The following is a 16,945-nucleotide window of genomic DNA, read 5'->3' as shown; positions in this document are numbered from 1 at the left end:
AGAAGTAGCGAGAGAAGTGGCAGGTGGGGTCACCTGTCTCTTCCTCCTGCTGGGGGGACCTGTCCCCTTCACTCTCACTACAGCTCCTGCTCCGTGGCCGCTTCCGGGAATGCTGCTCGTCCTCAATGCTGGCAGGAGAGGTGGGAGAGCCTGCCATACCATGGTCCTCTCCATTCTCCAGGGCCCTGTCTGGGCTTCTCTGCAGCTTCACTCCATTCTTGGCCTTCTTGAACAGGACTGATGTGCGGCGGCCCACACCAGTGAGTGGGGCACTGGCAGGTATGTCAGGGGCCATGAGGGACAGTCTGTTGAGACCATTGTCATTGAGCAGGCATTGCAAGGGCTCACTCCCTAGCTGCAGAGGTGATTTTTCCAAGAGCTCATCTTCTTCCACCTTTCTGGACTTAAGAAAACGGCATGGAGGTTTGCTATCATTGATGGGTTTCAGAGTGGGAGGGTCCGGGGGAGATTCCTGCTCAGACAAGGAAGGTGCAGGCCCAGTGGGCTCCAGGGTTGGTGGGGCAGGAAGTTTGGAGTCATCTGTTGGGGAAAAAGAGAATCTGCTTGAACATTTTAGAAAGAGTCTCCCCCTACAAACCACATACCAACTCTGATAACCAAGCATGGCTGTCAAAAGGCTTGAGACGCATGCCAGGTCTTGGGCCTGAGGCAGAGAGGGGAAGGCTAAGAAGAACTATCTAGGAAGTTTTATTAAAATTCCAATGCCCAGCCCCATCACAGACCAACTGAAGCCAAATTTAAGGGTTGGGTATTTTTTTTACACCTTCAGGTGAGTCTGATGCAGTGAGGGTTGCAAACCATTATTCTCCATCCAAGAAAGTCACTTGCTTAATTACTAATCAGCTAAGTTTTACCTTAGCAGATGTAAGAGGTCTACAGTTCTCAATAAACTCAAGTGTTTTCTCATTTGTCCATCTAATTTCATCTCATATCACTCAAGTCAGACCAAGTAGGACAGGCAGAAATATTAAGTTTACAGATGTGGAAAACTGAGACCACGTAAGTTTAAATCAGTCTGCAGACAAACATATCTGCTTGCTTATCCCCTTGGAATTTTTTAGAATTCAGACTTTCAAGCCATAGCTCAGACCTCTCTAATCTCGATCCCCGGGAGGGGAGGCCTGGAAATTTATTTTTAATACTCTGGATGATGCTGTTGCAGCTGCTCCATTGGGCATCACTCTGAACTGTCAGAGTTCAGGTGTGAGGATACAGGTGGCATGCTGACTACCATATGAGAGGTAGGGGGAGTCACATGCACACAAAACCCTCCAATGCCAAATGTAACCTCTCAATCTTGTCCCTTTTCTCTGTCAACTAGGGCCCAACTTCCCTGGGATTTGGAGCCCTAACCTTTAGAGATAACTCCTGATGCTTTGAACCATGTAAACAACAGGCCTGCCATAAGTTCAGACCCAAGGGAAAGTTTGAGGGCAACAACTCTGTCCTCAGTGTGGTGGGGGAAATGGGAAGCAATCAGCTCAAGGGCTTTGGGTTTCTGAGAATCACTTCTCCAGTTGTCTTAGGCAGTTTGGCTTTTCTGGTTGGGATGAGCTAGCTAGAGTCAAAACCATGAAGTAGTTGAACAGCCCAAACTACTTTTAGGATCTTTCATTCTCTGCTATCCCCCCCAGGTCTACCCGATGTAACTTGCTCTCAGAGCCTCTCTCTACATGATGGTAGAAAGTGGGTTGATATTTTATAGGTATGCACAATATAGCCATACCAGATGCAAAATATGGAAATACTTCCTCATCGTTCAGTAAATGGCTATTTTTCCCCAGCACCTAAGAGTCTCCGAACTTCCCCATAATCCAGCAACTAAATATCCACATCATGGGCTCCCAGGAGCCCATGCCAATACAACAGTCAACATCTTTTCTGACTGATAAATGTTTGGTATCTACTGATTGTTAAATATTTTGAATATCATCTCTGAGCACACATGGGAGTGTGACTCCTCTCCAAACGTTTTTGCTTGCCCACAAGGGTCAAAATCTAAACTTGGGGAAGGATGCTTTCTATGGGATTTCAGTAAGCCCTTGGGCCCCCCTCTCCTTAGCACCCTGCATGCTCATGACTCTCTCTCACCTCTGTCCCCATCATCTTCTGGCTCCTCCTGCAGGACCTGCTCCAGAACAGCCGCATCCCCCCGGGGCCCTGCTGGCAGCTCCCCATTGGGCACAGTCTTGTTCAGCGGTGGTGGTGGTGGTGGTGGTTGTGCTAACTTCTGCCGAAGGCCATTAATCTCCCGGCGCAGTAGGCGGACACGGCGGGTCCGGGCCCCACTGGACCGCATGGCACTCACCAGGTCCAGTTTCTCGAGCAGCTCCTTCAGCTGCACCTCTGGGGACAAATGGGCCCGGTTCTCTGGGATGAGGATGTTGTCCACTGCCAGGGAGAAGGGAGGACAGAAGGGGCTGAAGGAACTGCCCAGGGCAGGGCAAGGGGAAGGGGCCGAATCCTTTGGATGCAAAACGCTCTCTTGGAATGCCTGGGTCAGCGGCTTCCAGCAGCGTCACTGTGGAGCCCTGGCAACACCACTACCCTGAGGGCAGCCATGGGGACAAGGTCAGAATCGGGAAACATCTGCAGGAAGCAGTTCACAGTCATGATTAGGGGCTTCATGGAGCAGGCACGAGGCAGCTTGGCAATCCTCTAGCCTGAGTGACTGTTTGGCTGCTGCCATCAAGAAGCAGAGAGCAATGGCAGGCAGAGCACAGGGATCAGAGGCAATTCCATTTTCCTGGTCCTCGACCTGAACTCTTCTGAATGAGCCAGACACACACCAGCATCACATTTCCCCTGCCCCGTGCTCCAACGCCACAAAGAGAGGGTCCAGGAAAGGAAGACCCCTGGTGAGACTTAGACTTTTCAAATAATAGCTAATACCCGCTACCTCTTTTGTACTATCCAAAAAGTGTTTGCTGTATTTTAAACAACTTTAGTTCTCAGAACCAGTCTAGCCGCAAGCAGGTGTACCCCAGCCTGTGTTTACCCCCAGCTTCACTCTTGGCGTCTGTCTTAAAGCCCCCAAACCCACCCTGATCCTTGACTCTCTGGGCTCTGTCCCTGTGTCCCCTCTTAGCGTTTATCCTCCCCACCAATCCAGGCTTCTCACCGTCTTCCCAGGAGAAGCGATAAAAGTCCTCCAGTTTGGGTGACTCAGGCAAGTGGGTGCCCCTCTCGGGGTCATAGCCGATGTTTTCTGCCTGCCGCCGGGCATGCCGCAGGATGGCCCCTCCTAGGTCCCGCAGGCGGACAGCTGCTCGGTGGAAAATTGTGTCTTTAGCATTATACTTCATGCAGTTGGTAACTATAAGGTTAAAGTCTTCCTCAAACTCCTCCAAGGTGTGGTACAGGTGGGACTCCAGCTTCCGCCTCATAGTAGAAAAATCCATTGGCTTGGATATGAATTCCAGGTAATCTGGAACCTAAACATATAAAACCTGTACAATTACAACAACCATTTACTAGCCAAACAGGGCACACCCTTCACCTTGAGCAAACCCATTTTCTAGTTTGGCCACACAAGGCTCACTTAGAGCTCCAAGGGCCTAGCCCACCCTAGCCTATTTCCTGGGCTACTGACCCCTCACCATAGGAAAAGTCTACCAGCCTTGCCGCACCCCTCCAGGTTTTATACATCCTATGGCCCAATCCCCTCCTGGCCTACTCAGACCCTGTTTCCAGTTCAGATGGGGAACTGCTCAGCAAGTGGAGAAGAACTTGCCTCACTCAGGTTGACAGGTTCGGCGAAGATATGTGCAGGATCCTTCTCCTGCAGCAGGTCCAGTGTTGTTCTCAATAGGACATTGAATGGCATCAGCTCTAGCTCCATAGCAGCCTGCTGGACCTTAACCTGTGAGGGAGGCAGGGAGAGATGGGAACACCCCCTGCAAAGAGGCACTGAAACTTTTTCTTGATAACTTACACCCATCACGTGCAACAAATTTTCACAGGCTTTTGAACTGACCAGTAAATGAGGAGGTATCACCCAATTTGCAGTGTAGTAAGAGTGATACCAATACCTTCTATTTTGTGAGTGTTTCCTATAAATTAAATATCATGCCAAAACTTGCAGTAATAATAATGCAATAATTTAAATAACAAATACTTTATATAGTTTTTACCAAGTACCGGGTACTAGTCTAAGCATTTTACGTAATGCAAACTCACTTGATCCTCACAACCATATGAGGTAGGTACAGGTGAGGTATTTCACTTACAGAAAACTGAGGCACAGACAGACCAAGTAAGTGTAGAAAGGTCATAGAGCTATAAAGGGCAGAGTTAGGATTCAATACCAGACAGTCTGATTTCTCAATGTGTACTCTTGACCACTCTGTCATACTGCCTCTCTGTACTAGATTACCTCGGTTAATTACCACAATGAAGGAGAAACATTTAATCTCCATCTTACATACATATAACGATTCTGAGGTTTGGAGAGCTAATGAAAAGTCAGCTAGCTAGAAAAGAACAGAACCAGGATTTGAACCCAGATCTGAAATACTCCAAGGAACACACTGCTGATGTAAAATGTGCCTTGGACCAGAATTTTCACAGTATGATGATCATATTGATCCCATCAGCCCACAGGTGTCTGGGTAGGCCTGGGATGACTGGAGCCTCTATAGTCACCCCCTCAGGTAGCAAGCAGTCTCATAAATTTACATTAGCATGTTGTGCAAATATTGTTTTCTATGTGTGTCCTAACATGAATGTGAAAAGGTGGGGATGCCAGAGATCAGACCATGAAAAGTTCCTGCTTCTTGGCTACATGAAAACAAGCCTGCCTGTCTCCCTGGGACCATGCCTCCTCTCCTTCTCATTTCTCTGAGCTGGAGGCAGGAACAAAGACTCAGCTGAGGTCAGGCCTGGGATAACACAAAAAATCTACCCATGGAGAAGGCCCTGAGATGTCCTCCATGACCACTAATGCAAAATTGTATGGCAAGAGCTGACCAGGCTCTGCAGTGGAAACAGAGGTTATGGGCCTGCAAGAGAAGGGCTCATGCCAAGGTTGAACAGCAAAGTGAGGTTTGAAGGGAGAGAAAAGAGAACATCATTAACCCCGGTTTCTGAAGCATGGGAGTAACAGCTGCTATTTCTGGACCAGAGAGAACAGTTTTGGCTTGTCATCTATTCAATGAAAATAATAGTATTTTCTTTCTGTCATATGCAGAGCACTGTAGCAGACACTTCAGGGATGCAAACAGTATCAATAATAATAACAAAAGCAGCTGACACTTTTATAGACCCCACTGTGTGTCAGGCATGTACACTAAGTCATTTAATCTTCACAAAAACCTTATAAGGTAGTTTCTACTATTATCCCCATTTCACTGATGTGGAAACTGAGGTATAAAGAGATTTTTTTAAAAAATTTATTTTGTATTATCAAACCAAAACAACATACAAACATGAACATTCTTAATATACAAACATTCTGTGTATGGTGTACAATCAATGGCTCACAATATCATCATATAGGAATATATTCATCACCATGATCATTTTTTAGAACATTTACATCACTCCAGGAAAAGAAAAAACTCACACATACTATACCCCTTACCTCTCCCTCTCATTGACCACTAGTATTTCCATACTCAATAGATTTTAACCTTTGTTCCCTATTTTTTTCTATATCCCTTAACCACTCCCTTTCATTGTTCACTAGTATTTCAATCTACTCAATTTATTTTCACATTTGTTCCCCCTATTTATTTTTAATCCATATTTTTTAGTCATCTGTCAATATCACAGATAAGAGGAGCATCAGACACAAGGCTTTCACAATCACACAGTCACAATGCGAAAGGTATTATCATTATACATTCATCTTCAAGAAACATGGCTACTGGAACACAGCTCTACAGTTTCGGGCACTTCCCTCTAGCCTTTCTAATATACCCTGAACTAAAAAGGGGGGGATAGCTATAAAATGTGTAAGAATAATCTCCAGGATAACCTCCTGACTGTTTGAAATCTCTCAGCCACTGACACTTTATTTTGTCTCATTTCTCTCTTTCCCCTTTCAGTTGAGAAGATTTTCTCAATCCCTTGATACTGAGTCCCAGCTCATTCTAGGATTTCTGTCCCACATTGCCAGGGAGGTTTACACCCCTCCGAGTCCTGTTCCACGTAGAGAAGGGGAGGGCAGTAAGTTTACTTGCCATGTTGTCTGAGAGAGAGAAAGGCCACATCTAGCAACAGAAGAGGTTCTCTGGGGGTGACTCTTAGGCCTAATTTTTTTTTTTTTTTTTTTCTTTTTAAAGGAAAGACAGAGAGAAGGAAGGAAGGATAGAAGGAAGGAAGGAAGGAAGAAAGGGAAACATTTTTAAATATTTTCTTGTTTTTATTGTATTCTGTTTCTCCGTTTTTGTTACATGGGCTGGGGCCGGGAATCGAACCGAGGTCCTCCGGCATAGCAGGCAAGCACTTTGCCCGCTGAGCCACCGCGGCCCGCCCTAGGCCTAATTTTAAGTAGGCTTAGTCTATCCTTTGCGGGGATAAATTTCTTATGAACAAACCCCAAAATTGAGGGCTTGACCTATTGATTTGGTTGTCCCTACTGCTTATGAGAATATCACGAATTTTCCACATGGAGAAGTTGAATTTTCTCCTTTTCTTGTCATTCCCCCAAGGGGACTTCGCAAATACTTTTTTATTCACTGTTCAAATCACTCTGGGATTTATCGGGGCATCACGCTGGACAAACCTACAAATCTCATGCCTTATTCAAGATTCCATGTACTTACGGTATTCAATTAACCTGTCCATATAAGTTATATTAGGAAATGCACTAGTCAAAATATAAATTTTGTACCAAATAAACATTTTTTCTTTAGTCTCACACATAAGTTAAAGTTTTAAAATATAAATTACCATCTATTTTCAACACCCTGCAACATTGACATTCCTTTGCTCTTTCTCATGCAAAACATTTTTAATTTGTACAATAAAGAGATTAAGTAACTTTCTTGATGTTACACAGGCAATAGGTGGCAGAGCTAGGATTTAAACCCAAGCAGTCTGGTGCCATAACTCATTTTCCTACATCCTATGCTAAACAATTTAGGCATTCCCTGACCTCAGGGGCTTAGAATATCCCTGAACAGAGGGTTGTAAATTTAAAGACCAAATAAGGACTCCCAGAAAAACCCAGGCCAGAAGTTTTCCTCAACTGGTGATGTCCATCAAAATGGCCCTAGGAGCTTTTCAAAACACTCATGGCCAAGCTCCACCTGACACTTCCAAATCAGAAACTCCCAGAATGGTCCCAGACATATATTAAGCTTGTGCCTGCGGCCATCAGAAGCTGAACCCCAAGAGGTGTGCGCCATCAGCAGCACCACAGAAAATGAAGGTTAGGCAGGGAATGGAGCCCACAGCACCAGACAGGAAAGGCAGAAGAAAGCTGACACTCAGCAGGGACTGCTGGCTTTCCCTACGGCACAAAGAAGAGAAAGAATTTTTGAACAAGAGCCCTGGAATTCTTCTTACCTGCTCCCGCTTGAGCTTCTCTCTTTTCCGAATCAGCTCAACCAGCAGTCGAGCTCGCTCTAAATCATGCCGGAGCTTCTGCCAATATTTCAGCTCTTCCTTCACTGCACTTGTCTTCTCGTCCTGCTCTCGCTGCAGGAAAGCCAGAGAAAGAGGAGGTGGGGATCTCCTTCCTGCCAAAGTCCTTTCCTGTTCAAGTCTCACAGAGCTTTGACAGGTAAAAGACCCACGTCCTTCCTTGAATACCCACCATCCCAGAGAACCTCCCATCCCACCCCCCACACCTTCCTTCAGTATTTCCCCAGCCTTATAACAATGTTTCTCCATTGTAATACAATAATCATCCCTGAAGTGGGAATAGGAACGACTGCTCCCAACTCCTGGGACAACAGAAAGCAACTGTGCCCCTCAGGGGTGGAAAGAATTTTACCAAAACTGTGGCTTAGCTAGAAAACAAAGTGAGGTTCTTAGTGTAGGCTTGAGCACACTTTCATAAAACAACAACAAAGAAATGCCCTAGAAGAGGTTGCAGTGTAGGAGGGGGAAGGAGGGCCTAAGGTTTGAAACACAAGGACAACAAAAACTGATAACATATACTGAATATAAAATGCTGAGGGAATATAAAATAGAGAAAGGATCAGAACAGGTGGGGGTGAGGTCAAGGAAAGCTTTCTGGGCAAAGCAGTCTTGCCAGACCTTCACCTTCAGTAATGGAAATGGATGGGCAAAGTAGTTAGAAAGGCCTCTTCTGGAAAAGAAGGGACCATAGGAGCAGACGTGTGTAGGCAGATTCAGCAATTCTTTGCTTGGTAAGTAAAATGGGCTGACCAGGGCAGAAAAGTTGGAGAACCACAAAAACCAAGGAAAATTCAAGATCCAGGTGACAAGAAGCCTCAAATGCCAGACAAAGGAGACTGGACTTGGCCTGCCTGGAGACAGGGAGCATATTCTAGAAAAGAAAATGCCGTGACGGAAAGTGGCGTGTAAGACTGCAGCAGTTGTGAAGCAAAGACAGACTTAGAGGCTGGAGACCACTTATAAAGTGATTATTGAAATTAAGAGGGCATGGGTGAGCAGGGTAGAATGGAGACTGAGGGCCATATATTGATAAATTGCCCAAAACAGCTTAGGGAATGATTAACTGTGGCCTATTTGGAAGGAACAGTCAAAACTCCAAGGTGGGGAATATAAGAGCTCAGGCAGAAAAAGTTCCATTGACAATAATGGGAAAATACTAGGGAAGGAAGAGAGTGAATTCAGTTTTCAATATTTTTGAGTTACAGATAAAACATCCATATGAAAGTATCCCAGAGGTACTGAAGGCAGAAAAGAGATGAGGACAAGATGAAAAATCTGGAGCTACTACCACATGGTTACTTAAAACTATGAGAATGGAGGAGCTCTTCGAGCAAATGGGCAGGCACCAAAGCTACTGGGGATATCAACTGTTAAAGGAACAAGAAGTGAGGTTAGCATACGGGGCAGTAAGTGGGGTAGAAGAAGCAGAAAACAGTGTCAGGGAGAAGCACTCAGACAAGGCGACCCATGCAGTCAAATGCAGCCCAACGGTCAATCAGATGAGAATCTGAGAAAAGACGTGTTGTACTGTGAAGAGGTCGCTAATGTCCTAGAGGAGGTTTCAGGGAGCAGGCACACCAAAAGGTTCAAGGAGGGTCTGGATACAGACACACACTTTGCACTTTGGGAGATTAGTTGCAAAAGGCAAAAGTAAAGTCAAACAGAACAGAGAGGGAACCAGAGTAAAGGCAGAGCTTGCTTCATATTGGAGCAGTGGTGTGGGAATATTTAAAGGCAGATGTAACACAGTAAGTGAAGACAACAGAGAGCTAAAGATGGGAAAATCAGAAAGGAAATAATGTCCCTCAGGAGGAGGGCTCTATCATTTTGGAAAACACTAAATATGCAGCAACTCCAGTTGCTAATGGCTAGATGTACATCCTTCTCAGCTTTCCATGAGACCACTACAATTGCACAGGCTGTATGCCACAAGTTCGATTATAGATGTGTATATTTATTGCAAAACATTTTCTGGCAGATGGCAGTATAGAGACTCGAGGAAAGGACACCTTTTTCTAATTTACATAACAAGGCAGTCTGAGTTTTCATTCAACCCTACCCTTTTCTCTTTCTGCCACATCTAGAGGATTCTTCCCACATAATTGGAATGTTGGGTTGCTCTTTACAATCCCCTAAAATTTGCTCCAAAGTCATGCCTTTCCCATCCAGAAGAGACTGTTAACTAGTCCAAAGGTCTCTGAAGAACCCCACAGCAGCCTCAATACCCACAGGAATCTACAGTTCTGGAGGTCATTCTTGCGATACACTACCTAGAGGGGAGACCCTATAGGCAAAGGCTCAGAGGGAGGCTCAGGGAGGTACGTCAGCCACACCCCAACCATCCCTCCCTCCCCTTCACTCTCAAACCACCACTTCACCAACCTGCTCAGCATTTCGTTGGGACTGCAGATGAGAGTGCAGGCGCCGGATGAGAGGAACACCGTTTCGTGCCTGCCGCTTTAACAGCCAGTAGTTATGAAGCCGCTGCATGAACTGATTTTTCCGCTGAAAGGAGAGACCACTACAGATCTTGTTCAACCTTGAGTAGAGGTACAGGGAAGTAAAAGAGAGGGTCAGTGGGCAGGCCAGACTATAGCCCATGCATTCTATCCAGACCCTGGTTCATTCCTGAACCATAAAGAGTAAAAATAAATAAATAAATAAGGTGGCCAAATACCTCACCTCAGAGAAAGATTCAAAAAGGACAGCAAAGTTAGGCAGCTCAGATTCAGCAGGACATATTTCACTTGCCTTTCCACCACCTGTCTTGCAGTCCTGATCCTCAAATGAATCCTCTCCTAAAAACCCCACTTCCTATTGTCCTTAACTTCAGGTGTTGACTGAGAAGGAAGACCCCAGTGCCTCCACCCTCCTCTTGGAAAGGAAGCCAAAGGGAACTGGAATATGCATAAGTGATGGGCTGTGTGGTCACTATTTCCTGCCACCTAGGGTTGCGGTGCCATCAGACCAGGGGGTAGGCCACAATCAAGCTGGAAGGAAAAACAATGGGAGTGTGACAGGCTTCTCTGCTTTCTCAGCCCAAATGCAACCCCTTGGAGTTGTCTGACCTCTGGTTTTTCATTAAAAACTCAGCATGCTGAGATTAAACCAAGTGAAAAAAACTGGATCTGAAGGCACAAGAGAATGGAGAATCTGAAAACCTGGCTGGCTAAACCATTACAAAGGAGAAGTCCATGTCTTAAGGGCAAGGTTTAAATTAGCAACACCTGAGAGGAAGAGAAATGGGTATAAGAGAATTAATGAGAACCTACCCGCTCTATCCTAATGCCCATATTGCAAGCTGGCAACATTATTCCCAACTTACAAAAAAGAAAAGGCAGCTTAGGACAGAGGCTGAATAAATTCTCAAAGTAACTAATGCAGCTAGTAAGATGGAGCTGGGTGTGATTTAAATCCAAGATCTCTGTCATACCATGTTGTGTCCCAAAAATGGCTATGCACAGGGTAAACAAGACATATGTTCCTGTAGTGTTTCCTCCAACCTTTTTTCCTCATCCCACTCACTGAAAGGAAGATAAGCATGGCTAAGCAAAAAGGGGGAACCTACGAAGGATGGACATGTTACTTACCTAGGCTTTGTTCCTCTTCACAGTCAGACATTCCTGCCCCAAAGCCAAGCTTACAAAATCAAGGACTGGGCCTTTCCCCAAAGGACAGATCGCCCACCAATACCCATGCCAAGCACACCTGCCCAGATGCAGGCAGCCCCCTCCCTCTACCACCTCTTGGCCATGGAGGGTCCCAAGAGCATTTGTGCAGGTAGGAAAAGGAATAATAATAATAATAAAATAGCAGCAGCAGCAGCCACCATTTATTGAGCACTTACTATCTGCCAGGCACTGTGCTAAGTGCTTTACTTACATTATCTCATTACTTTCTCACAACCCCATGTGGTAGATTCATTTATAAATAAATAAACTATGAGAAGTTACTTGCCAAAGGTCACACAGGTAGTAAGTAATAGAAGTGGGATTCCAATTCAGGTCTGTCAGGCTTTTAGCAAGCATGCAATGCTGACCCGGCAAAAAGGAGCTAGAAGATCAGATGTGATAATCAGAGTCTAGCCACTGGCATAACCACCCTACAGACAGGGACCAGGCCTCAGCCCACTCTCCACAGGAAAGAGGGGAGCCTAGACTAACTACCCTCTAGTATTTGTTTCTCCCAACCCTTTTATCAAGAGAGAAACAGGAAGAACAGAACTCAGAGGCATCATGGGTTCCACTTTATGGTCCAGAACTTGTCCACTTGGTCTCAGCCCTTAGAATGGGACCTGGCATATAGTAAGTGCTCAATGAACATCTCATGATGAATAAAGGAGTAACCAACTTTACCTCCTGTGGCCGCAGTTTCTTCATCTGGGGATATGGGAGAAGGTGTAAGGACCACATTAGATGAATAATCTCCAAGATTGCTTCCTGCTCTAACACTATTTCTTTTTATGACCATCACCCTCCACTGAGAAATTTTTCCTGTCTTTTGCCTCTCTGTCAAATTCCAGGCCCTCCAATAGCTGTAGCTACTTCTCTGATGGTTTAACAACATACAATGATCTCTCTACAGACAAGTTTGGGTCCCAGGGGGCTTAATTACACAGCTGGACAAATGCACCTTTCCTCAGCCTTAAAAACTTTTCAAAAGGAATGGCATGTCCTCCCCATACCCCTGACCCTCCTGCTCAAAGTCCCCATCAGACCCAGGGAGAGGTTTATGGACAGCAGATACTCATATGGACCCCCTGAATCAGTGATTCTCAATTGGGAGTAGTGCCATCCTCTTAGGGGTTTTGGGAAACATGTGGAGACCATCTGAAGCTCTCACTAAGACTAGGCAATGGGGGAAGGAGATGCGATAAGCATTTACAAAGAACAGAGATCCTAAACATCTAGAAATGCATGGGATTGACTCTAATAATGAAGATTTATTCTGCCCAAAATGCCACTAGTGCCCCTGTTGAAAAATACTGCCTTAGGAACCCTATCACCTGGGTTTCTCAATCTAAGTGGTTTGCCTCACCTTGAACCAAAGGACACAAATTACTCTGAGGGCACAATCAAATCTATTAACCAGGCCAGGCTAGCCCAGGTTCCAAAGGAGAAGTCTAAATTTGGAGCCACAGAAGAGAACAGATGTCCACCAACCATGCTTAGGGGAACAGGCCTGGCCCAGGGCCAATGCCAGCCTGAGAAGAAGCCAGGAGTTCCCAGGGAGCCCTTCTGGCAGGCTCACCTGTAAGAGGGGATCTGTGGGACAGTGACCATGGGGACAGTGGAAGGCACATCTTGGCCCACTTCCTCTGGCTCTTTCTTGATCTTCTGTTTCAAACTCATCTTGTTCTTCTTGGGCACTACCTTGAGGGGGCCGCCCACTTCGCCTTGGCCTTCCTCATCCTCTTCCTCCACCTTTTCTTCTTCTTCCTCTTCCCCACCTCCCTCTTTCAGCTCTTCCTCATCTCCAGCCTCACTGAGGCCTCCAGGGGAGTCACCCTTCCTCCTGGCAGTGTTGGCACCTGGTGGCGAGTGGGCCTCACAGTACGCAGTCTTGCGTACTGTGAAAATGGTGCCATTGAGGCTGGTCTCACGCATAGGCTCAATCTTCATGAAGAGCCCAGCCCGCTGTGCACATGTCACATGGAAGGCAGTGTAGCAGTTTACCTTATGGCACTGGATGGCTGCACCCAGCCCCTTCTGTTTGCAGATATAGCAGGTTAGTTTCCAGCGGGCAGGTGGGATATTATCGATGCCTTCAATGGGTTCCAGGAACACGGTGTTAGCAAAGCAGACTTCAGGGATCCAGATGGCGCACACCACATGGGCCCAGTGCCCATCGCTGGTCTGTTTAAAGGCACCACCCTTGTTGGGGCAGAGGGCACAATCCACAGGTCGGGAGGGAGACTGCAGGCAGCAGCGGCAAAGCCACTGGCCTTCGGGTATATAGGGAACGCCATAGCACTCCTGATGCACGGCCAGGTTGCAGATGTCACAGAAGAGAATGACATTGCTGTTGTGGCATTCATCGTCGAGGCACACACAGCAGAAGGCGTCCTCATCAATGAGTGACTGCTGGGCCCCACTGCTGCGACTTTCCAAATATGATTCCTTTTCAAGCCGGTCTACCAGCAGCTCAAAGGTATCTGCTGACACCAAACTATGCCCATCCACCCGCCGCTTCTCATTTACCATGTCCAGCCAGGCAAGGTCCTCCTCATCCATGTCGTACTCCACCTCTGCATCCAGATCTTCGGGAGGCTTCTCGATGTAGCGATAGTAAGCGGCAGGCAGTGGGGGTGCTTCTGGTGGGCTCCCTGAGTCCACCATGCGGAAGCTGGGCTGTGGGAGATGGAAGGAGGTGCTGGATGCATGCTTGGAGCAGGACTCCCTCTTCTTGCCCTTAGATGAGGGTTTCTTGGATTTGCCAGGGAATTGGGGCTGCTCACTGTTTTCTTTGTTACTATTACATTCAGTGATATCCTGGGCAGTCAACTCATCCTCTGTGATGATCTTGAGCGGGTCATAGATGCTAATGCGATGGAGGCGTCCATCAATGTCCACCTCCACAATCCGCTGGGCCTGAGCATATGTCAGGGTCTCCCGGGTGGGTGAGCACTTGAGACTGTAGGGAGACGGGGAGCGTCGGCCCTCGGCATTCTGCCGCGACTTCCTGCGCGGCTTCCTCATGGCACCTGGGAACCAAGAAAAGAGGCCTAAGGAGAGAAGGCCAGGAGATGGTGAGCTGCATGTTCATACATACAGCACCCATTCACCCTTCCATCTGGTTGATTGGCCACCAAGAGGTCTGGCTGTTCCCTCTGTCTGGACAACCTGCCCGTCAGGTATCTACAAGACTTGCTCCTTCACATCCTTCAAGTCTTTTCACAAACATCGCTTCTCAGAGACTTTCCTTGACATCTCGATTTAAAATTGCAAACCCCCCCCCTCATTCTCCCCATTGCCAGCTACCTATCTTTCATCGTGTTTTATATCCCAAGTGTCTGGAATGGTACCTGACTTAGAAGTGAGCACCAAGTATTTGTTGAATGAAAGGAAAAATCAAACACGTGATCCCTGCCCTTAAGGTGCTGAGTTAAGGACAGAGAAGTAAACAGATCATTACATGTGACATGGGTAGAAATCTAATGTTCTAATGTAACCTAATGTAATGATGTACATAAGGCTGTGGGACAACTAACTCTGGAAAAGGAGGGCTGTTTAAGGCTTCAAAAAAAGGAGAAAGCAACAGCTACCACTTTCAAGCTCTGTACATGAATAGGGGAACTCACAGGTCTAGACCGTCCAGCAACCCATCTTACCATGATCAGAAACCCTATATCCCAAAACCATGCCCAGGGATGAAGTTCATCTCTGAAATATTTATCATATATGGTCTAAGGGCTTCAAAATTACTGTGTGCAGGGTTTTTCCTGCAAAAGCCAGCACTCAGGTCATACTGGCCAGTACTTTTCTAAACAGAAATCCTCGAAGCTCTGTGAGGGGCCCCAAGAGATTCCTGAAGTCATAAATGGTCTGTCTGGGACCCTCACTGGTGCCAAGGCCAAGGAAATCACAAGTGTCAGAGGTAAACTTTCAGGGCATCTTGTACCCTCAAAAGTCCTTCTCTTCTAAAATACTTATATCATGGCTACCCTTGAGCAACAAAGAGAAAGCCTTAAAGTTTCCCGTATCATTTTCTGGATAGAACTATGACAAGCTCTAGGAAACTGTATTAGGCAGTTACTGATGCTATTACTAATAGAACATTTGGGATTACGCTGCCCCAAGGTATGAGTAGACACTTGGATGAGTATAAACAGAGAGAGAATTTCAAGGAGAAAAACAGTTCACATTTTGGTTGCAAGATCTATCATCTTTATCTAGAAAGTACAGACAGTAGTAATTTAGCACACTTTTACACACTACAAAGCCTTTTCATATTTATTATTTCTCACAACCAGCTTGGGAAGGAAAAGAGATATTATCGTCTCCATTTCACAGAAGAAGAAACAGAAGTTCAGAAAGGCTTCACTCAATAGAAAGCTATTAAGTGATAAAGCTATAATATAAACCCAGATCATCTGATCTGCTCCACTCATCTCACTGGGAGGTAAAAATGCTCCAGAAATGTCATAGTCTGGAATCAAGAGAGGTCCTGGGCAATCTAAATTCTAATCTTGGGCCCTATGTGACCTGGAGAAAGTCACTTTCTTTATGTCTCCAAACTCCAGTAGTAGCATAAGAGTTATAGAACTTAACTTTTAAGGATTGATATTTGCTAGTAAAGCATTATTAACATCCTTATTTAAGAAGTCTTCCAGTTACAAAGTGTGCCTGAGACAAACTAAGTAACTTTGCCAAGGAATAGTGCCAAGAAGGCATGCTGCAGGATGAGCCAAAGGAAACAATCACCACAGCAATTCTGTCCTGGTTCCAGAGCCCTTGGCTACCAGAAGCCTTTACAAATGCCAAGTCCTTGGGGACAGCCTGGTGGCAACCCACCCTCACCACCAAAGGCTTGGAGACCCTAACAGAGGTATGAAAATCTACTTCAGTCCTCAAAGTAAACAGTTTGGAGAGAGGGTGTAGGCCCTCCCTTCATCAAAACCACTCTGTCTTCCTCCTCCTCACTGACTACACCCTTGGCAGTTCAGGTATCTCTCAACCTGGTATCTCTGGAGACCTTTCCATTCCAATATCCGAGCCACTAGACAGTGGGGAGTAAACCCTGGAAGGGAAAAGGCTGCTGCTGAGGAAAATGAAATGAGGTCTCGCCCTCAGGAAGCTTACAGTCTAGACGGATTTTTTTGGCGGGAGTTTCTCATCCAACGCAGCCCTTCTCACAAATACACCCCCGAAAAAATCTCCAACCACCCCCGGCACGCACCCCCTGCCCCACTCGCCAACCCCACCGGGGAAAAGTCTCCGAGGATAGAGGAATTTCTGCAACTAGACTGTAACCCGACACCCCACACAAGATACTCGTGGGACAAGAGAAGACCCGGGCCAAGATCCTGCCCCTTTAAGGGGACATCTCTTCCAGAAGAATCTTGACCCCCAGGAGGAGAAAGGAGGGAAATAACATCTCCACCCCAAAAGGGAGGAGGCGAACGCGCCAGAGACAGACTGACGCGAAGTCCGACCCGCAGATACAGAAAGAGAGCGCCAGCGAACCAGCCGGGAAGAGAAGCGGGCGCCCATTGGCCACCGCACCTGCCCGTCAGGGAAACCCGGGGAGGGGGCCAAGGGACGTGCTGCGGGTGGAACTCTACTCTAGCTTGGCCAATTGGAGAGCATGAGGGGGGCGGGGCTCGGTGGCTCGG

General features: G+C 46.5%; 1 protein-coding gene across 2 annotated transcripts in view; it reads right to left on the bottom strand.

Annotated features, from left to right (window-relative positions):
• BRPF3 (bromodomain and PHD finger containing 3) overlaps positions 1-16,945 on the bottom strand; it is a 45,562-nt gene that overhangs the window by 27,947 nt on the left and 670 nt on the right. The window contains exons 2-8 of one of the 2 annotated variants that reach the window (XM_077161608.1): positions 12,862-14,314; positions 9,994-10,150; positions 7,534-7,665; positions 3,755-3,883; positions 3,143-3,455; positions 2,113-2,412; positions 34-540 (exon numbers count right to left, since the gene is read on the bottom strand). In XM_077161608.1, the coding sequence (XP_077017723.1) occupies positions 34-540; positions 2,113-2,412; positions 3,143-3,455; positions 3,755-3,883; positions 7,534-7,665; positions 9,994-10,150; positions 12,862-14,309 (2,986 nt within the window). In that variant the 5' untranslated portion in view covers positions 14,310-14,314. The remainder of the gene's footprint in view (positions 1-33; positions 541-2,112; positions 2,413-3,142; positions 3,456-3,754; positions 3,884-7,533; positions 7,666-9,993; positions 10,151-12,861; positions 14,315-16,945) is intronic. The other variant, XM_077161609.1, reaches the window with a different exon arrangement.

This window comes from Tamandua tetradactyla, chromosome 5 (genome assembly GCF_023851605.1).
Source record: "Tamandua tetradactyla isolate mTamTet1 chromosome 5, mTamTet1.pri, whole genome shotgun sequence".
Classification (NCBI taxonomy): domain Eukaryota; kingdom Metazoa; phylum Chordata; class Mammalia; order Pilosa; family Myrmecophagidae; genus Tamandua; species Tamandua tetradactyla.
This window is presented reverse-complemented; position numbering and strand designations above follow the sequence as displayed.